This window comes from Oratosquilla oratoria, chromosome 34 (assembly GCF_046742065.1).
Source record: "Oratosquilla oratoria isolate Oo_2021 chromosome 34, ASM4674206v1, whole genome shotgun sequence".
In the NCBI taxonomy this organism is placed as follows: Eukaryota; Metazoa; Arthropoda; class Malacostraca; order Stomatopoda; family Squillidae; genus Oratosquilla; species Oratosquilla oratoria.
The window spans coordinates 33,236,596-33,258,965 of NC_134810.1; the positions used below are offsets into that span (position 1 = coordinate 33,236,596).

The 22,370-nt window shown below is 37.9% G+C and overlaps 1 protein-coding gene across 6 annotated transcripts in view; it reads right to left on the reverse strand.

The window, feature by feature from the left end:
* The window catches only part of LOC143018171 (gigaxonin-like), a 68,887-nt gene that overhangs the window by 21,780 nt on the left and 24,737 nt on the right, over positions 1 to 22,370 (reverse strand). For all 6 annotated transcript variants that reach the window (XM_076173343.1, XM_076173342.1, XM_076173344.1 and 3 more), the window contains 5 exons: positions 17,339 to 17,469; positions 16,913 to 17,068; positions 16,559 to 16,738; positions 6,478 to 6,596; positions 4,798 to 4,976 (listed from right to left, as the gene is read on the reverse strand). In XM_076173343.1, the coding sequence (XP_076029458.1) occupies positions 4,798 to 4,976; positions 6,478 to 6,596; positions 16,559 to 16,738; positions 16,913 to 17,068; positions 17,339 to 17,469 (765 nt within the window). The remainder of the gene's footprint in view (positions 1 to 4,797; positions 4,977 to 6,477; positions 6,597 to 16,558; positions 16,739 to 16,912; positions 17,069 to 17,338; positions 17,470 to 22,370) is intronic.

The window sequence follows — 22,370 nt, forward strand, 5'->3', positions numbered from 1 at the left end:
AAGATTTCTTGAATGAAAGAAAAATGAGGGTGGTACTTAGAGACAAGAACTCAAATTGGGAAGATATGATAAGTGGAGTCCCACAAGGCTCTGTATTGACTCTGATAATGTTTACTATTTATATAAATGATATGGATGAAGGTGTGGAATGTTATATGAACTTTTTTGCAGATGATGCAAAACTACTAAAGAGAGTAAGTACAGAAGAAGACTGCATATCTTTTCAAAAAGACCTGGATAAAGTCTAGAAATGGAGTCAGAAGAATGAAGTGAACTTTAACATTATTAAATGTAGCATAATGGAATTTGGAAAAAGCAAAAATATAATCTTGGTTCAATATAAAATTGGTACAAAGAAAGTAAAAAAGTAAACTCAGAAAGGGACCTAGGAGTAACTATCTCAAACGACATGACACCAGACAAACATGTCAACAAATTAGTCGGAGAAACTTTTAACTTATTAAGATCAATGAAAGTGGCCTTTGACTACATGGATGAAGAAATGGTAAAGAAAATACTAGTTACACTGATAAGACCAAAATTGGAATATGCAGCATCTCTATGGACACCTAGTACAAAAAACAGAAAGAATTCAAAGAGCAATAACAAAGATGGCACCAACAATTTGCAATTTGACATATGAACAAAGATTGGGCAAACTAAATTTACCAACCCTACAAAAAAGAAGAGAAAGAGGCGATTTGATAACTATTTACAGAATTATGCAAGGGATGGAAATTCTTGATAGGGATGACCTACTAAAATGGGACAGTAGAAATCCAAGAGGACACAAGAAGAAACTTAAGAAGGACAGTTACAGAAGAGATCATAGCTTTCCACAGAGAGTAATAGATATCTGGAACAAACTGAAAGAGGAAACAATGAATGCTAAAACTATACATGACTTCAAGAATAAACTGGATGCGGAAAGATATAACAGCGGGTCACTACGAGCATAGCAAGGATCAGTACTAGCCCCGATCATGTTCGCTGTATACATTAATGACATGAATGAAGGCGTGGAGTGCTATATAAATTTTTTTTGCAGATGATGCAAAATTACTTAAGAAGGTAAAAACGGAAGAGGACTGCAACTCATTGCAACAAGATCTGGACACAATATGGAATTGGACTCAAAAGTGGGAAGTAAAATTCAATATTAAGAAATGCAGCATAATGGAATTTGGAAAGAGTAAAAATAGAATATCAAAAGACTACAGAGTTGGGGAAGAAAAAATAAATAAAACAAACTATGAAAAAGATCTAGGAGTGATGATTGGAAAGGACATGAAACCAGATAAGCATATAAACAAGATGTTCGGAGAAACCTACAACTTATTGAGAGCAATCAAAGTGGCATTTACCTATATGGACGAAGAAATGATAAGGAAAATACTTACTACACTAATAAGACCAAAACTCGAGTATGCAGCATCACTTTGGACACCCAGTACCAAAAAGAATATTAAGAAACTAGAAAGATTACAAAGAGCAACAACAAAACTAGCACCGACACTCGCCGAACTAACATATGAGCAAAGACTATCCAAATTGAACCTACCAACTCTGGAACAAAGAAGAGAAAGAGGAGATTTGCTAACTATCTACAGAATAATGAAAGGAATGGAAGTTTTAGACAGGAACGACCTATTAATGTGGGACAACGGTAAAACAAGAGGACACGGAAAAAAATTGAAAAAGGATAGTTATAGAAAAAACTTGAAAAGGAACAGTTTCCCACACAGAGCGATAAATATATGGAACAAATTAGACAACAAAACAGTATGTGCTAACACTATACAAGATTTTAAGATAAAACTTGATGCGGAGAGATACAAAGACAGGTCACCACGAGCATAGCTCCCCTCCCGTATATTACAACTAGGTAAATAAATACAACTAGGTAAATACAAAATACAACTAGGTAAATGTATGAAGGTCGGGTATCGAAAGAAAATGGGCAGCTTTCCTATTTTACCTTGCATGACCATGACATGCAGAAGAAGCAGGCCATGTATGAAAGTTGGGTATTGAAAGAATAGTTTCTGGTGAATCTGGGGCTGCATCAAGGTTGTGTGATGTTTTCATGTTTGTTAAATGAGCATATGAGAGGTAAACAACAAAGTGCTAAGCACAAGATTGGAAATGGGTTAAGATGAAAGAACTCGGGGAAGTAGACCAGAAATTTGTGGATAACAATAAACCTGGTGACTGAGTTTGGAAGGGAATGTGAGAAGAAAGCTACAATTGAAAGTGTTTAAAAGTAAAATGATGAGATGTATAATGAATGATGGTAGTAGGTTGAATGCATAAAGGGTGAGATGCTTATGGAAGTGGAGAATTTTAAGTAATTGGAGTTGCATGTGGTGGTAAATGGAGGAATGGATGTGGAAGTGAATAACATTCCAAAATCCATTTCTTCACTAAATAGGGTGGCTGAATACAAAACCCCACCCACTTTATCTATCTATACAGTCTGCTGGTATTCATGAGGGCTAGGTTCCAAGACCTTTCATAAATAGTGAAAAATCATGTATAGTGGACGCCTCCCTTTAAAAATGCCTTAGAATACTTTTTTTTTTTAATAGTACAATTTTTTTTTTTTTTTTTTTTTAATATCCCCAGTGGGGCTACAAGGTGAAGGATGCCTAGTCCCACTCCCCGTCCCTTTCTTCTTGCCTCTTACGATCCAAGTGGAAATACTGGTGGCAGTATTCTTTTCCCCCACCACAGGGATGGGGGTTGAGGTAGTATGTGTGAGCAAAATTTGACGCAGCCCAAAGGGATTCCTCCCCGCCTTCTCCTTTTATGCATGGGGGGACGGAGAGGGGGGGGTCGCCGATTTAATGAAGTGGCCTTGCTGTGGATGTGCTGTGTCTTGCGACACTGCTCCTGACCCAGGACAGTGGACAAGGTGCAGGGATGACCCATCATCCAGGAGGTGCTAAGATAAGAGGGAGGGTGGAGGGGTGTGGAGTGTATTCAGGGGTGGAATGGGTGGGAATGATTTTATGCCTTTTCCTTTTTGGCTACCTCCCTTGTAAGAGGTAAAAAAGCCTTGGTATATGTATGTACGTACAAAAGTTTTATTGTTTTCTGATGTAAATAAATATTAATACTCAATTTTTAAAGTTATTTTTTAAATATAATAATAAATCTTAATACAAATCATAGTAAAATAGACTCGTACTCACCAATAATGAAAAATCTATTGAATCATGTACCCAAATTGGCTACTCTCAACTCCTCAGCCAGAGAAATTGATGCTGGAGATGCTGGCATCCCACAGCACATTTTTATTGTTTACATTTAAAATTTATATCAATTTATGTATTGGATATTGCTATTTTGCTAATTCTTAGTTAATAAATGTATTTATAAATGAAATAATCATTTAAGTTTTGAATTAGGATTTATTATTTTTCTATTTTAGATTTCAAGTAAGAGATGTGTAGGGCTCATAGACAGGTGGGAGAACTGCGAATATGCATTGGTTAGGTTCAATGGGAAAAGTCGAGAATATGCAGGGTCACGAATGGCAAGTTGTAGATAGGCAGGGGTTCACTGTACATACCATAGGCCTACATATCTTGGGACTACTTGGCCAGACAGTCTAGGGAACATCATCATCATCCCCCTTATAAGAGATACCAGCCTAGGCATGCACCTGTTCCCATCCAGGATGACCAGATTTCTTAAGCGGGAATATGGTAGACAGCAGCTGAAATTATGTTAGACTAGCGAAAATAATGACAAATCTTCTGTTCCTTTTAATATGATCAATTTCTGTTATTTCTTATCAGTAGGAGAAATAAGTTAAATTTAGTATAATTATGCTAAATCTGGTCACCTGGCTCCCATCCACCACCCACTGTTTTCATCTCATCTTAGTCCCTTGTGGATGAAGGGTCATCCTTGTCTCCTGCCTGCTGCCCACATCAGAAGCAATGCAGCAAGATATGACACATTCACAGCAAGGCAACTTCATTAAACAGTGACACTCCTTCCTCATCTCCTCATGCGGTAAGAGAAAAGATGGGGAGAAATCCCTTTAGGCTGTGTCTAAATAGCATCCATACACAACCATTCACTCATTTTGTACACATTAAAAACTCCTTCAGCTGAAGGAACATGCCTCCTGATGTAAGCTCTTCACCTTTGTCTTCATTCAATGGCTCACTTCTTACTGTAGCATTTGAATCTCCTTTCCAAAACACGCTGCAAACTGGTCTGATTAAAGAATAGTGGAATGGTTTGGCACATAGAATGAAGAAAGATGAGCAAAAAGAGTATGGAAGGCACAGGAGGATGAAGTGAAATTGTGGGGAAGACCGAGAAGGAGATGGATAGATGGGATGAAGGGGGCTTTGAGTAGAAGGGGAATGTCTATTGAGCAGAGAAGGAAGAAGACACGAGATAGGTGAAAGTAGAGAATGGTTGTGAATGGACTATAAACTGATGTATGAAGGGAATTTCTCCTTGTCTTTCTATTTTTGCATGAGGGGACAATGAGGGAGGGTTGCTATGTATATAAGGTGGTGGGGCCCTGTTGTGGGTGTGCTGTGTCTTGCTGTACTGCTTTTGACCCAGGCAGTCGGTGGGAGATTGGGATGACCCTTCATCCATGAGGAGCTAAGATAAAAGGGGAAACAATTGGGTGATGGATGGGAGTTGGATGGGTGGAGTGGGTCCATGACTTGGCTGGCTGTCTCCTTTATAAGGGGGAAGAAGCCTTTGGTATTTAATTAGATAGACAATAATACATTCTCATAAAAAATATAACTAACAACGACTTACATTATTTTCTCCTCCTATTGCATACAACTTGCCAGCATGTGAAACAAGTCCAAAATGGCACCGTGGAGTTGTCATGGGAGCAATTGGCATCCAAACCTCTTGTTTCAAGTCGAACTTTTCACCTGATGATAAAACTCTGCCCTCTGCATCACAGCCACCAATAACGAACAGATATCCACCTAATGGGACAAAATAAAATACTGATTTAACTGAATAATGTAAAACATTACTTACAAGTTCACAATAAAGCACTCTTTTACATACATACATATATATATAAATCATTGAAAACAGCAACATCTGCATTAACCATAGTCTTGTGGAGATTTACCATACATCTTATTACATACTTGGTTTCTGCATTCAAAACAGCTATTGCTCACCTGAAAGACATCAGTCAAACTCAGAAGGAAGTCCTAAATTTACAGAACTTCATGGTTATCCTGTCATCCAGGATAGCTATTCTATCGATGAGGGATTTGGCTAGACCGGTGACATTGCTGACCCAACTCCCAAAATTGACACATCTGATTGGGCCATGCTCTCCAAGTATCAACCTACCTGATTCGCCAATTCCTTCACATAACCAATGCTTCTAATTGGCCAACATGTCTCCCTCTTTGCTCCTAATGGCCATAATATCTGGTAACTGATCTTTCTCTGTAAGACCTTGTATGCCAACTTTTCTCATTGCTTTTGAAAATATACATATGTGCAAGCACTAAGATCCTACTTACTCTTCTCTTGAGTTTCACTAATGCCCTTCGGATGATAGTTATGAATGCAGAGACCAAGTCTAAAGTTAGACACAAAAAATCTCCACAAGATCATTAATGCACATAGTGTTTTCTTCAATGAGATATGTCTACAAGAAAACCTGCTAACCTACTACTGAAATATATGAATTTATATGTATATATATATATATATATATATATATATATATATATATATATATGCATATTTTAATTGCCTGGAGTGAGTGTAAGACTGTAAAACACTATGTTCTATGTTGTAGTAAACTGCTAGACTGACATGTAAATATATTTTGTTTTGTTATGGTATCAGGCACACCTAACAGAATGCATTTATATATGTATAAAACCTCACAACATGTTCCCATATTTGCATCTGTCTCAGTATTCAAACTTTGGTTTTTTGGGTGTTAAGTGAGCACATTATCACCTAAACATCAGGGTCATGACTAGGGGTAAAATGTTAAAAGATGGCAACTACTGACATAGTAGGGAAAACACCATTTGAGGATGACGTCTTTATTGTTTGTACACTATTTTGCTCACTGGAGCTTTTTCAGCTGTACTTGAAGAAAACTCCAAAAGGGAAGCATTGTACAATCAATAATGGCTTCATCCTCAAATGGTGTTTTCTCTAGGATAAAATAATGACATAATCAATAATTTAGAGATAAAGAAAATAAAGCAAACATGGTGAAATTGATAACCTTAAACTATTAGCAAGGATGCAACACTAAAAAGATAAGAAAAATAAAGCTAATTACATCATATAATTTCACACCTGTTCATATGAAATGCTAATGTAGCTCTTTGGTCAATAATATCCACAATGGAATGTATAGTGAAATTATTTTGACCAAATATGACACCAAAGTGAACACACTTTACATACTACACTTCTAAGGTTGCAGGACAAGAGGCAAACCTTCAGCTACAATACGGTGGTTTCTTCTGGCTATATGGAAAGACTTGATGAGTCTATAGTCACGCTTGTGCTGCCACAAGTCCACGGCCCACATTCGACGAGAAACTTTATTCAGTCCACTGGAAAAGAATTCACATACTTTCAGATTTTTATTCCTAGAAGCCTTCTAATTGGATTACTGTGAGTGCATTACGTGAGATACACTAATTTTGGAAAAGTAAGATGACAGTTACATTCATATTACATGTGCAGAAGAATGAATATGGAATAAAAGGGCACTTTATTTTCTGCAAGTATAAAAACAAAAAAATTTTTGGTTGTGCTTTAGCCTGTATGGGACAGATTTAAAGGTTAAGGTGGCAGAAAGAACTTTAAGTGTGTTTCAGATGAAGTTTTTGAAAAGTATGGTGGGGGTTATGAGGATGGACTGTGACAAATGAGGAGGTGAGGTGGACAGTGAGGATGGAGCAGGACCTGGTAGATAGGGTTGATCAAAGAATATTGAATAGTTTGGAGCATATGGAAAAAATGTGTAAAGAAAGATGAGCAAAATGAGTATGGAAGGCACAGGAGGATGGAGTAAACTTGAGGGGAAGACCAAGAATAATATGGACAAATGGGGTGAAAGGGGACTTGGCTAACAGGGGAATGTCTGCTGAGCAGAGAAGGGAGAGGGTAAGAGATAGGTGTGAAAGGAGAATGGTTAAGAATGTAAGATAAACTGACATGGTCTGAAGGGATTCTGTCTTGTCTTCTCTATTTACTCATGAGTGAAGGAGGAGGGAGGGTCACCATGTAAATGAGGCAGTGGGGTTAAATCAGCTTTGGCTGCTAGGCCCTGATCGATACTGTGGAGTTGCTGTATCTTGGTGTATTGCTTCTAATCCAGGCAGTAGGTAGGGGAAGGCATGGTCCTTCTTTTACAAGGAACTAAGATAAAAGGTTATAAGTTGGGGTGCTGGATGGGTGTGGATGGAGGGAGAATGGGTGTGTGCCTTTGCTGGCTACCTCCTTCATAAGGGGGGAGGAAGACTTTTGGAACAGATAAATGCTTAACCCATTAGTCACAATGACCTTATAGAGACATTGTTTCACCATCTGAATTAACCTTTCCCAAGTGGCACCATATCATGCAGCATAAATAGGGATGGTTCTGTGCTGAACAGGGGAAATTTTAAACTTCTCTTCAAATTCAGAAGATGATAGAAGTTGTCCAATAGTACTTCCTGCTTGTATAAGAATTTGGCATTATCAGAATAAACTACTGAAGGAATTTCATATCTGTTAGTAAATCTAACGAAAGCCAAAATGAACTCGGCAGTGGACATAGAATCCACAACTTCCAAATGGACAGCTCTTGTATTAAAACAAGTAAATATCAAAATGTAAGCCTTGACCTTATCTCCATTTCTGTCTCTAACCCATAAATGCCCCGTGTAATCCACACCAGTATGGGCAAAAGGCACACTTAAATTTACTCTAGAGGCAGGTAAAGAGGAAGGAGAAGGATAGTTAACAGCACGGGAATTATATTTCTTACAAACTATACAACCCTTCAAAATGTTTAAAACAGCTTGTCTGGCTTTAAAGATCCAGAATCCATGCATGCGAAGGAAATTAAGAGTAGCTTGTAGTCCCAGGTGCATTATTTGGCAATAAGCAAAGAATATCAAGAGTTTAGTCAAATGATGAGATTTGGACAAAAAAAGGGGATTCACAACCTCATATTTGAGGTCAATGTTCTTGTCAATTCTGCCCTTGGACCTTATCAAACCATTCTTGTCCAAGAACAAGTTCATTTGACTTACTAAAGGAGGTATGTCATTAGTATTGGAGTTCTGTAAATAAGCCAATTCAGCAGGAAAGGAATCCTTTTGCATTATACCCATCAAACAATTAGAAGTGGCCTTAACTGGGTTAGCATTAGACTTCTTAAACAAAAAGACAGCCCTAAAAATCAAAGAAGTGTGATGTAAAGTTTGCTGTAATAAGAAAACTTCAAGACATCAATTAGAGGAGTGTCAACTGGCACAACAGCCGCACTGACAATGTCTCCCTTGATGCTGGAGGGAATACATCCCAAGTGACCCTTTGGCCATGTATGAGGTGGCAACATCAACCATTCTGGTCCATAAACCCACCAATTGAATTTTTCCTTGAACACCTTAGCACTGCAAGGTTTGGTTATAAAATCAGCCGTAGTATGTTCAGAAGGAACATACATACATATACCAAAGGCTTTTTCCCCCTCACACGGGGGGGTAGCCAAAAAGAAAAAGGCAGAGAAATCACTCCCACCCATTTCATTTCCCATATATTCCACTCCCCTCCACCCTCCTCCCTCCCTCCTATCTTGGAGTCTACTTGGCTTTGAAATTTTCCAAAAGATTGGAAATTTCCTTCAATCTATTATTAACAAATATATTCTTCTTAGGAGCTTTGTTGGTCAGGATCCAAGAAAGAGTAACTTGACTATCAACAAGGAGTACAACAGAATCAACCAGTGGGGCAGACTGGTACCAGTCCTTCCTCAAAAATAGTTTTGAGGCATTTTCAAGATAGTAAAGCTGCCATAAGCTCCAAAGAAGGTAATGTTCTTTGTTTACTAGGAGCCACCTTGACCTTGGCAAATAGAAGAGAGCCATTAGACTCCTTAGGGTTCCTTAGAAGCATCAGCAAAAACAAATAATTTAAGGGGAGATTCAGAACAGAAAGTTTTCCTTTTAAAGGATAATTCATTAACCTCCCTGAAGTTTTCGCATAACTTCTTCCATCTTGTAAGAAACTTGCTATCCAATTTCAAATCCCAATCTACCATTTTTTGGTACATCTCTCTAATAAGAATTTTTCCTTGTAATAACACAGGAGAAAAAAGACCTAATGGATCAAATATAGAAGCCAAAGAAGACAAAACTTGTCTTTTGGTCGAGGCATCTTTGTTAAGGGAAACATCCTTGATTCTCAAGGTATCATAATTCTTATTATAAATATATCCCAACACCTTTACCTCTTCCTTATTGCAAATGACTTCTTGTTCAAGAACAGAAAGAACAGAAGTCTGGTTGCATGTCCACTCCCTGAGAGGTAAACCTCCATTAAGCATGATCTCATTAATCCTCTCGACCATAGCAGGGAGGGAATGAAATTCATTGGTAGTGTAGACCAGATTGTCTACATAGAATTTATCCTTAATTAAGGAGGCAGTTAGTGTCAGGCTGCATGGAAAGATGATGTTGGATAATGAAGTTCAGTATGAAGGGAGAACAGATGAAACCAAAAATGATAGTATTATATCTGTAAGGAATATATTGGTTGTTAATCCTCCTAAAGAACCAGAACCTATTACGATCACCCTCATCCTTCAAATGGATGTGCAAGAAGGCTTTCAAACATCAGCCAAAATGACATGATTATTGGTCCTGAAATACAACAAGAGAGAGAGGGGGTTGTTCATCAAGTCAACTCCTGGGAATGCAGCTTCATTTAAGGAAGGGGCTTTTCCTATTTTGAGAGAGCAGTTGAAAACAGGTCTTATCTAAGAGGTGGCAAGATCATCATTCTTGATCACATGTCTATAGGGTATAAAAATTTGTCCAGGGACTCTTTTTAGTAACTGGTTCAATAATACCCAAGGCCCCTTGCTGGTGAAACACAGCTTCATACTCCTCCCTAAGCCCCCTTTCCTCAAGGTTGTCATAGACCCTTTGTGCCACTGCCAAGGCAATCTTTAGATCTGAGGGAACAAGGTCCACCAAATCCTTTTTCCACGGGATCTTTACATAATAGTGTCCATCCTCAAAGGAAATGGACTGTTTAAATTTATCAACTTCCAAAGCATCAACGTCAGGGGTTTGTTCTTCTTTAATGCCAATGGATTCTAAAGAATAATAATTATCAAGACCATATTCTACATTAGAGTTAACAAAGACTTCCTGCAAAGGATCAAATTGTAAACTTACTGGTTCTACACAGAAATTGACAAATAACTTTTCTTTGCCTAACTTTTTGGGAGGAAAGAATTTAACAATCTTTTAGACTGAGTACAGAAAGTACCCTTCTCAGGTTTCTTTAGAGAAATTCCATTGGCTTTCAAAGAAGAATTGTGGAAAATAAGAGAGTCCCCATTGTATTCCTCAATACAATTTAACGAATCGACTCCAAGGTCAGATTCGGGATTTATCCTGAAAGGTTTCTTTTTAAATTTGAAGCTATAAGAATTTCGTACTTCATTAGAAGGCATTTCAGAAACCCCCTTTATCCTTCTCCTTATATAGAAAGGTTTCTCACTAGGAGGGATATATTGAACCCCGGTCCTGTATGGAATGAAACCATCAGCAAGTTTAATAACCTTGCAAGACAGGCTATCATATAAGGGGGCTCTCTCAATAGAAAACTGCTGAAAGTTTTGCAGAATGTCATTTCCAATGATGCCTTAAACCTTCAGTTGATCTCCCTTCACCTTGGGAAAACTAGGGGAAACAAAATTCATAATTGTTCACACTTTGGAGTACAGAGGATAATGAAGGAATTTGTATGGACAAGTTGAATCCTTCTATTGTGAAAAACAAACTAAACAGTTTTAACTTGGAGGGGAGTTTGAGATTTGCAGCATAATTAAAACCCCTTTTATTCATTAGAGGTAAACCAAATGAAGAAACCAACTTGTCCATAGGAGGACTTCAACAAGGTCCTCCTCTGTCCTCCACCAATTCCTTGTTGATAATGGAAAACTGGGCTCCAGTGTCTAATAGGAAGAGACATTGGGCAGTTTTCTTGCCTCTGCTAACAGGAAGGAAACCAAAGGAACAATTGAATCTGATAAACCATGGAAATTAGACATTTTCCCTTTGGAAAACTTGTTAGCCATACGACACATGGCTCCATGGTTCTCAGATTTGTTACACACAAAACATTTATAAGGCAGAGCGGCCTTTAACTTGGGGCATTCCAAAGAGCCATGTCCATGATTCAAACATCGGTTACACAGTCCAAATTGAGTTGCTCTAGCTTTTCTGTGTTCAAGGGAAATATAGGAAAAACACTTTGAACTTGCATGGTCAGAAATGGGGCAAAATCTACATCTGAAGACAGACTTCTTAACGGAATCTGAATTGACCTTAAAGGAGTGACCAACTCCCTTGCTAGCATCAACAGGTTTTTTCAAGGAATTTTCCTTGAAGGCAAGGGAGCTGGTAGTATCACTTCATCTGGGTTTACGTTAAGGTCATCAGATCCCATTTTAAGTCTAACTAAAACAGATTGATAAACTTCTTTAAGTTGATTAAAATTGGGGTAATTTGAATTAATCACCCGAGAAAATTCGATCAAGAAAAGTTTAGGTAATTTGAAATTAAATTGCTAATCAAATGGAGGCCCTCGCTTCCAGCCTTAGTAAAGTCAACTCCAATCCCCTTAAGGTCTTGTAGTTTAGAATCTACAGATCTAATGTAACTTTCTAGGTCCTTCAACTTGGAGACTTCAGGTGCATTAATAATAGAATTTAACACCTTGTCTTGGATCTCTTATTAAAAAACAAATCATCAAGAAGGAATGCAGTGTCATAATTAGAATCATCCACTGGTAAATTCTCCACTAAGTGAAAAGCCTTCCCTCTGAGATAACCCTTTAACCCCTTCACTCTGGGCCAAAATCTCGCGGGCAGCATTAGCTGCCAGACATGCAATGTTGCGTCATAATACTTGCATTATAAAAAATAAAGTTATCGCTGTATTGCTCGTTCTCTTTCTCCCGTGAATTTTGATAACCATAGAAAATATGATGAAGCCAGTTTACAGAGTATGGGGGTCACACAGGTACAACTACAATATATATAATCAAGACGCCGACATCCTCACGTACCCACTTGCTCCTCATGACGCCTACGTAGGCGCCATCGTATCAAAGGGGTTAAATAGATTAATTTATGACTATTAGTCAGATTGGGAATGCCAGCAATGGCATTCTGAAAACCCTTTTTAAAAGTGAAGTAGGCAAAGGGATTGTGAGAATTGCTCTCAAAGTGTTGAAGAACAATAGGAGGGAGGGGAAGTTTTACAGAATCAACTCTAGTGGATTTGCTAGAATCACCAACCTTAGAACCTTGGACTCCCCTTAATCCTTGTCTCCGTTCCTTAAAAGGAGACAATTCTAGGAGGATAGACAGGCAGTATGCCCTGGAATTTTCCATATCCTTGTCCTTTCATTAGGGAGTAACAGGTAAATGTCATCGTTAAACATTGGAATTTCTGTGAGAAAATTTTCAATATGGGCTAACATAGAATCAAGTATGGAGATAAAGTGTCAAGTTGTGAATTTTTTAAAGCCTTAAGATCTTTTGTGATTAAACATTTCTTGTGGGCTTGTTGTCTTCAGACTTTTTTTAAGTCCTCAGATTCAGAAAATGACTTTTCGTCGCTAGTCATTTTGAAACAACAACCCAAACAAAGACTTGTCCCCAATTCAAGAGTGTACGACTGTCGTACCGAAAACTGTCTTACAGACCAACCAATAAGACAGATTCCAAGAGAAATTTCATCAAGATATATCTTAAAGACAACTAAAATTAAACTGAAAAGGAAAGACAAAGCAAGGGAAACCACGATTAGAAACAATAGAGGCCACCAAGTTCAGTAGAACAATTCAATAAACTTCGTAAAAGAATATGGGAATAATAAGCGCCCCCTCAATGCCAGTTACTTTCCATCAAAGGGAAAATAGGGTCCTCAAACGATGAAAAGACGAAATTCCGAACAAACTTGAAATGAGAGAATATCAGGAAGCTGGCCTTCGTAACTACCTATCGTAACTTTAAATAATAAAGTGTTAGATTGTTGGTTACGACAAAGGGGGGAATTAAGTTGAAGGTAAAATTGACTGCAAAAAAATTAAGTTAAATTCAAACATTGAAGATTAAATTCTCAAATTAGAGAAGATTAAATTGACTACATTTAGAGAAGATTGAATTGACTACATTTAGCGAAGATTAACCTATGAAAACTACGATTTAACATTTCCGGAATACATTTGAGAGCTTACCGGTCACCTTTGTTTTAACCAGCGTAGATTCTCTAAATGTAGATACTTTAGAAATTTGAAATCTTGAAGGCCTTCTGAACCGAAGATGTGATCCCTTGGTTAGAGGTTTCCAAAAAAGAAGTCCTTCCTTGTCTTGAGCTCAGGGTAATCTGATTACTCTTCCGACGTTAGTGCGCACAGTATTCGAAGGGACTCTTACGAGTTCAAAAAGAGCTTGGAAGGCCATGGGTTAATATTTACTATAAGTAATCTCTCAAAGTTAATTCCCGATTTATTAAACCAAAATTGTTACATAGATTTAATCAACAAAATAAAAAGGAGGGGGGGTGGTTTGAAGTTTCAGGAAAGGCTCCTGAATCGAAGAAAATAACACTTTGAGCGAAAGTTTCCCAAACTAAGGTAAACACTAGGATTCCCAATAACAATTACCACACCTTTTCTTCTTGCTCCTGCATTTCCTTTTCTCTTATGTACCATTTCCTCAGTCTCAAGTCCATCACTCTCAAAAAAAAACTCCTTCCCTTCATTTTCTGTTCTTTTCTCATTCTTTTCTTTAGCTTCCTCTTTAAGTGTTTTTTTCCTTTTTTCCTCATCACTCAGTTTCTTTTTTATCCATAATTTTTGTAGTTTTTACTTTATGCTAGTTTTCCTACATTTGTTAATATTTCTTCTGCCTCTGCGAATTAAGTTTTACTTTGAGAGGTCTATTATTTTCTTCAGAATACTTTCCCATACTATAGATTTCTTCTATTCCCTTTTCAAGTCCTAATGGCTCCTCCTGTATTTCTTTTAGTGTTTCTGTTACTATATTCTTCTCCTCTTTTTCCCATGTCTCTCTTTAATACCATAGATTAATTCTTTTTTGTCTATTGTGTCTCTTACCCAATCTCTTTTTTCCTTCATTATTTCTATCACTGTGTCCTTTGCACTTTTGTTCATTTGTTCTTTGACTATTTCTTTAAATAGTATTTTTTGGTTTTATCTTTCATTTGGTTTTTAATTTCCATCATGCTTGACTTCTTTATATTTTCACCAACTTTGCCTGCCTCTATTAGTATCTTTTCATTAACTTCCCTCAACAAAGTTTCGTTTATATTTGTGTCTTCACTTTTCATCTTTTATAATTTTTTTACTTTAGCCAGTTCCTTTTGATTTCTTTCATTTCCCAAATTAATAGTGCATTTTCCTTGCTCAATTCACTCACTTCTTTGTATAATTGGTTATGTTCCCTTTTCCATTCAACAATATCCCTTTTCATTTCAAATATTTCTTGGTTTATTAGTATGCTTTTGAGGTCAATACCTCTTTCTGTTCTGAATCCATGAAATGACTAGTCTTCATATCTAGGACTGCCAATATTACGAAAAAAAAATTCTAACCACTCCCAAAGGCATTTCATACTTACTCATATCTAATCTTCTTTTGGTTGTCTCTGTGTATGTCGGTTTATCATCCATTTAATCTATTTCCCTTCTTTTTTCTATTCTTGTTAAACTTAAATCACTTTGCTACATCACGGTTCCACTTGTCATTGCCCTCCTTCAATCTGTTTACAACTAGGTAAATCACCAATTTTTGGTGTTTGAGATGAAATGCCTGAGAAGTATGGTAAGGGTTACTAGGCTGGATAGTGAGAAATGAGGTGAGGAGAACGGGTATGGAAAGGAAGTTGGGAGATAGGGTTGATGAAAAGGTATTGGGATGGTTTAGACATTTGGAAAGAATGAGTGAACAAAGATTAGTAAAAGAGGTGTGGAAGGCGGAGGTGGAGGAAGTGAACATGAGGAGGTGACCATGGATGAGATGGATGGATGGGGTAAAAGAGGAATTGGGAAAGGGGAATGTTTGTTGAGGAAGGAAGGGAGAAGACAAAAGATAGGGGTGAGTGGAGATAGTTGTGTATAGATGATGTAGATGCATGGAAGGGAGCGGTTAGGGGATGGAGTATGTTTGAATGATAATTTTGATGCAGCCCAAAGGGATTTCTCCCTGTCTTCTCTTTTCTGCATGAGGGGACAGAGACAGGGGGTCACCAATTAAATAAAATGGCTTTGCAGTGGATGTGCTGTGTCTTGCTATATTGTCCCTGATCCAGGGCAGTGGGTGAGATGCAGGGATGACCCATCATCTACGAGGAGCCAAGATAAGAGGGAGGGAGGGGGATGAATGGGAGTGGAGTATGTGGGGATGGAATGGGTGGGAGTGGATTTTATGCCTTTGGTTTTTGGCTACCTCCCTTGTAAGGGGGAAAAAGCCGTTGGTATATGTACTTTCTTATTATGATGAAGGATGAGGAGAGATGGTCGCCTTGTACATGAAGTGACCCTCCTGTATTTACCTAGTTATATTTTATAGGACGAGAGCTATGCTCGTAGTGACCCATTTTTGTATCTCTCCACATCGTTTGTTCTTAAAAACGTGTATAGTGGATGTGCTGTCTTGCTACATTGCTTCTAACCCAGGCAATGAGCAGGAGACAGAGATGAACCCTCATCCACAAGGAGCTACAAGGAAAAGGATACAAATAGGTGGTGGATAGGAGTGTAATGAGAGGGAGTGGGTGCATACCTAGACTGGATATCTCCCTTATAAGGGAAGAGGCCTTTTGTATATAGATATCTATGATAATACTAGTTATAAGCTATATGTTCTTACTAATGCCATCCATGTGAACTATCTCCCTTTTCATTCATTGAAGTTCCGTATTCAAGATAAAATCTATTAATGTATGCAATTTATACTGTATTTTGTAAAATTAAATTACTTTGAATTATAGAATAGTAACTACTTATCCCTGCATGTTTCTCCTCTTTTCCTATGATTAAATAAGTTGTACACAATACAAAGAACTCCTATGCTACTTCCTACCAACTATGGAGTGAGCTTGAGATATGTAGAAAAAAAAAAAAAAAAAAATATATATATATATATATATATATATATATATATATATAAACATATATATATATGTATGTATGTATATATATATATATATATATATATATATATTGTGAAATTTCTGTTCCTATGTACATTGCTACCTTACCCATCAGTAAAGACCATGGCTTGCATCATTCCCCGTGGGCGGTGGCTCAGTTGTTTTTCCTTGTGTTCTCCGAAGAGCGAATCCCAACCATCCCTGAATAACTCGGTGACACCATCATGGCAAGCTTCCTTCAAGTCAGAGTATTCCAATCCAAAGCGCAGGCATTTTTCCATTATTCCTCTACATGATGATGAAGAAGAAGAAGAAGAAGAAGAAGAAGAAAAAAAAAATTAATGAGGATAAATGCATATGAACAAATGAAGCAACACTAAAACTTTACATTTGCAACAACCAATCAATAATAAAAATAATAATAATTATAACAGCATATACATAAATAAGTTCTATTCAAACCTTATGTTTGGGTTCTTATCTTGGTTGTGCTTTATCCACTGTACTAGTGCAAAAAGAACTTCTCTCTCTGAATGAATCTGAAGCCCATCTTCCTCCAAAAGGGAAACAACTTGGTCCTCTGTCAGGAACTGAAATTCTTCACTCATAGTCATTTCCCTAAAAATAGCATTTACATATCTGAGTCAATTCACTTAATCTTATTACAAATGCAGTGCTTAATAACATTAAATACATACTAATAAAAATGAAGACAGGAACCAATTTTGTAAGTCTAGAGCTTGGAATCATAAACATTTCTATAATCAGGATCATGACATAATTGAAAGGCAAGTTCATGCAAAACACAATACTAATCTATCTTTGTTCTCGTAGGAAAACTATACATTAGTATGACTCATCAAATACTGTTAGCTCACATATTCTTACCGAAAATGACCAAATATAAATTTCTTCGCACAAAATTCTAATCTGGGGCAAGTGTATCTGCGAGCAAATTGGAGAATTCCAAGGCAATTTCCAGGTTCTATCTGCCTTAGCAAATAATTTATACATAGATCCTGCAAGGGAAAAGAGAATGTATAGATGCACTTAAAAAAAAAATCACCAAAAGCTAGGTGTAATGGATACACATATTTAATAAAAACAGACCTAATGTTTTGTGGGCTGAACTGAAGTAAAACACCCCTTGCTTAACAAACAGGTGGATAATTTTTCAAAGTGGTACGTAGTTTATTGCCTTAAGGAATTTGAGACCCACTATCAACTTGCTAGGCCTCTCATAGCTTCATCATAACCTTGCAGGTCAGTTAAACCATTCATTTTCCACATTGAAAAGTGTTGGATTAGGGAAACTATTTGCAAGATGAGATGCTTCAGATGGGCAACCAACTAGCCCAGGAATTCCATAGTTAGAGAAATGGTGAGGCCAACACCAGTGCAGTCCATCAGCAAAGAACTAGATGGTTTAGATGCATGACCCAAACATCACCACATCAACTACCCACACCATAAAGCTCGATGTCAGGATCTAAAACAACAGGCAGCAAATTCACTGCAAAAACTATTAAACACCCTAATCAAAGTGATCATGTAATGATTTGGGGATGTTTCAGTGGTAAACTTGGGCATGGAGATTTCTTCTTCTTACCAAGAAATTTTACAATGAATGTTGAATGATACACTGAGGTTTTAAATGACCATATACTCTCTCTTAAATGTTAGCATATGATGATGTCAGCATCAGCGTCATTAGGCACAAGTAGGAATACAAGGATGCTGGTGTCATTGTACAGATTATATTTATTTTGTAGTTGTAGCTGAGTGGCCCCCCCCGTATTCAAGAGGCTCAATCACATTTTCTGTGGTTCTCAACATTTGGGGTGAAAGAGAATGAGTATCACAGCTGCAACTTTATATTCTATATTGTCCGTATTGTGATGCATCATCAAATCATCATACATCAGGCAGCCTAATGTGCATGTGGGTATTTGACTTTTATTGAAGAAGTTAATTAAGTCCACATTTTTTTTTTAGTGTATGTATGCAGGACTACCTTTTGCCACACAGTCAAGAGGGTGAATAACTTTCTATAAGACAATGGAATTCAGGTATTGGAAGGGCTATTATCATTATCATCAGTATTTGCTTCATAAATAATTTCCAATGTGAGTGGTAGACCTTGTTAAGGTTAGAAATGGGGAGAGTGAATGATTTGTGTGCTAAGGCTATGTAATGTAACCATGGTTGTTTTATATGTATGTGGATAGGATAGAGTATGGAGATGATTTGTGAAAATGGAGAGAAGTGAGAAGTGAGCCAGTTCTTGTTTGGTGATAATACATTTGTGGCTGGGTCAGGGCCTAAAGCAGCTAGTGTCTGAGTTTGGAAAGATATGAGAGAGTAGAATGTTGAAAGTAGGAAGTAAATGTGGGTGAAAGCAAGATGATGAGATGTTCATGGGTAGAGTGGGGCAGTGCAAGGGAATCTTACAGGTGACAGGTAGTGGAGAGTTTTAAATATTTGTGGTCACACATACCTGGGAAATTGTGCCTAAGACAATATGTAGGGCAGAGAAATACAGATCAAACTCCTTTCCCCCCAGACTTTTCTTCATGTGTAATACCCATTCACATTCTCTTTATTTGTGAAACATGTTACAAATATATGGAAGAGAAAAGTTTGTTGAAAGCAGTCAAAACTTATGAGTAATAGGGCATGTGTGAGGGTTGTGAAAAGTTAATCTTTATATATATATATATATATATATATATATATATATATATATATATATATATATATATACATATACCAAGGCTTTTTCCCCCTTACAAGGGAAGTAGCCAAAAAGGAAAAGGCATAAAATCATTCCCACCCATTCCATCCCTACACTCCACACCCCCTCCAATCTTAGCACCTCCTGGATGACGGGTCATCCCTGCACCCTGTCCACTGCCCTGGGTCAGAAGCAGTGTCACAAGACACAGCACATCCACAGCAAGGCTGCTTCATTAAATCGGCGACCCCCCTCTCCGTCCCCCCCATGCATAAAATGAGAAGAGAGGGAGAAATCCCTTTGGGCTGCGTCAAATTTTGCTCACACATACTACCTCACCCCCCATCCCCCAGCCCATTCCACCACATGCATCACAACATGATCCATATACAACCATTCTCCATTCACTCCTGTCTTCTGTCCTCTCCCATCCTTCCTCAACAGACATTCCCCTCTTCCCCAAAGCCCCCTTCACCCCATCCATCCACCTCATCCTAGGACATCCCCTCATGTTCACTCCCTCCACATCTGCCTTCCATACCTCCTTTACTAGTCTTTCTTCACTCATTCTTTCCATGTGTCCAAACCATCCTAATACTCTTTCATCAACCCTATCTCCCAACTCCCTTTCCACCACTGTTCTCCTCCTCACCTCCTCATTTCTCACACTATCTAGCCTAGTAACCCCCATCGTACTTCTCAGACACCTCATGTCAAACACATTCAAACTCCTTCTCTCTTCCTCTCTTATGTTCCATGTTTCTGCCCCATACAGTGCTGTTGGCACAATCACTCCTTCATATAGTCTCCTCTTCGCATCCATTCCCAAGTGTCTATTCCTCATTACACTCTTCAATCCACCAAGGCATTTACTTGCTTTTCTCAATCTACATTCTACCTCCACCTTCACTCCACCTTTTCCTGCCACATTTGCACCCGAGTATCTAAAACTATCCACTTCCTCTAGTCGCTCTCCCTTTATGCTCACTTTCAGTCTACTGCCACTGTCACCCCTTGTACATCTCATCACCTTATTTCTACCCACATTTATCTTTAGCTTTCTTCTATCACATACTCTCCCAAACTCTGTCACCAGCTTCCTCAATACCTCCTCTGATCCTGCCACAAGCGCAGTGTCGTCCGCAAACAACAGCTGGCTCACCTCCCACTTTTCTCCATTTTCTTTAACCATCTCCAATCCCTGACCCACTACCCTTGCATTTACCTCTCGCACTACCATCCACGTATAAGTTGAACAGCCAGGGCGACATAACGCATCCTTGACGAAGTCCCACCTTTACCTCGAACCACTCACTCTCTCCATTTCTAATCCTGACACAAGCTCTACTACTCTCATAAAAACTCTTGACAGCTCCTAGAAGCTTTCCTCCTATCCCGTATATCCGTAAAACCTCCCACGGTGCCTTTCTGTCTACCCTGTCGTAAGCCTTTTCAATATCAAGAAATGTAGTATAATGGAATTTGGAAAATGTAAAAACAATATTGAGAAATTATAAAATTGGTGAAGAGGTAAAAAAATTAAACTTGGAAAAAGACCTTGGAGTGATGATCAGCAAAGACTTGACACCGGATAAGCATATTAATTAAATATTCGGAGAAACCTACAATTTATTGAGGTCAATAAAAGTGGCATTTGCCTATTTGGATGAGGAAATGATAAAAAAAAGATTAACTACACTAATAAGACCAAAACTCGAATATGCAGCAACACTATGGACACCCAGTACCAAAAAGAATAGAAAAAAATTAGAAAGAATACAAAGAGCAACAACAAAACTGGCACCAACTCTTTCCAAAATGACATATGAACAAAAACTATCCAAATTAGAATGACCAACTCTGGAACAGAGAAGGGAAAGAGGAGACTTACTATCTATAGAATTATGAAGGGAATGGAAATCTTAGATAAGAATGATTTATTAAAATGGGACAATGGAAAAACAAGAAGACATAAAAAGAAACTAAAAAAAAAAGATAATTACAGAAGAGATTCATAAAAAAAAAAAATTGCTTCCCACACAGAGTGGCAGATACTTGGAACAAATTAGACAAAGAAACAGTGTGTGCAAACACTATTCAAGATTTTAAGAAAAAAAATTGATGCTGAGAGATACAAAGACAGGTCACCACAAGCATAGCTCCCTTCCCATATAATACAACTAGGTAAATACAAACAAAGACAAAATGCACACCTACACTTACACACTGAAATCAATTACAGGTATGACATTTGAACAAAACAATTAAACTAATACTACAATATACAAACAATGCATATGCTTAGTGATGAATTATGAGAGCCCTGCATGGGCCCCTAATCTCACTGGGACATACCTGAACACCATTCAGACCATAATAAACAAACTCCTAAAGATTAAATTTACAGGCTGCATGAATACAACTACTACAGACCATCTAAACCTTGCAGGTAACAGGTAATAATTTCCCCCATATCGCATTGCAATCATAGTGTACTTTTAGCCATTAGCTATGCATATTTTTTGATGAATCGCAGTTCCTGCAATGCAAATGGAAGAGAACATGCTTATGGGTGAGTTCATTCACATTCAGCTGGTCCTGTAATCTGAATTACTAAGCTAGTTGTGCCTGTAAAGTAATGATACAAAAACAAGATGTAAGCCTATAACGTACATTTATGTATTTGTACTAACCACCAAGCCATATACTGTATGCATGCTGAACCACGCACTGCAAGCATGCTCCCAGCATACACTGCGTTGTACTGTGCACTAACCATGAAGCTAATACACAGTTCTATACACAAATACACAGCACACTAGTGGCTGTACTTTGACCATCACTAGTGTTGTTCTGATGCAGTGCATTGATGTGTCGACGTATTTACGCACATGGTCGATTAATTACAGTTGAACCTCGAAAGCCCGGACCCCAAATGCCCGAACCCTTGTATGACCGGTCGAAATGAACAAAGGGTGGACTTTTCAAGTAAAGTTCCCTATTTGTCCGGTAGGTGGCAGCGACGGCCGTACACGTGTACTCAAACCCGGCCCAGTCAAGCTGCCACCAGGGCTGCCGTTTCGTAGAATTTTGTACCAAAACGTAGTAAAATAGCGGCATGTGGCAATTGCACAAGGACATGAGGAAATTTTTTCTACATATCAGCGGGCTGTTAAAAGCATTCAA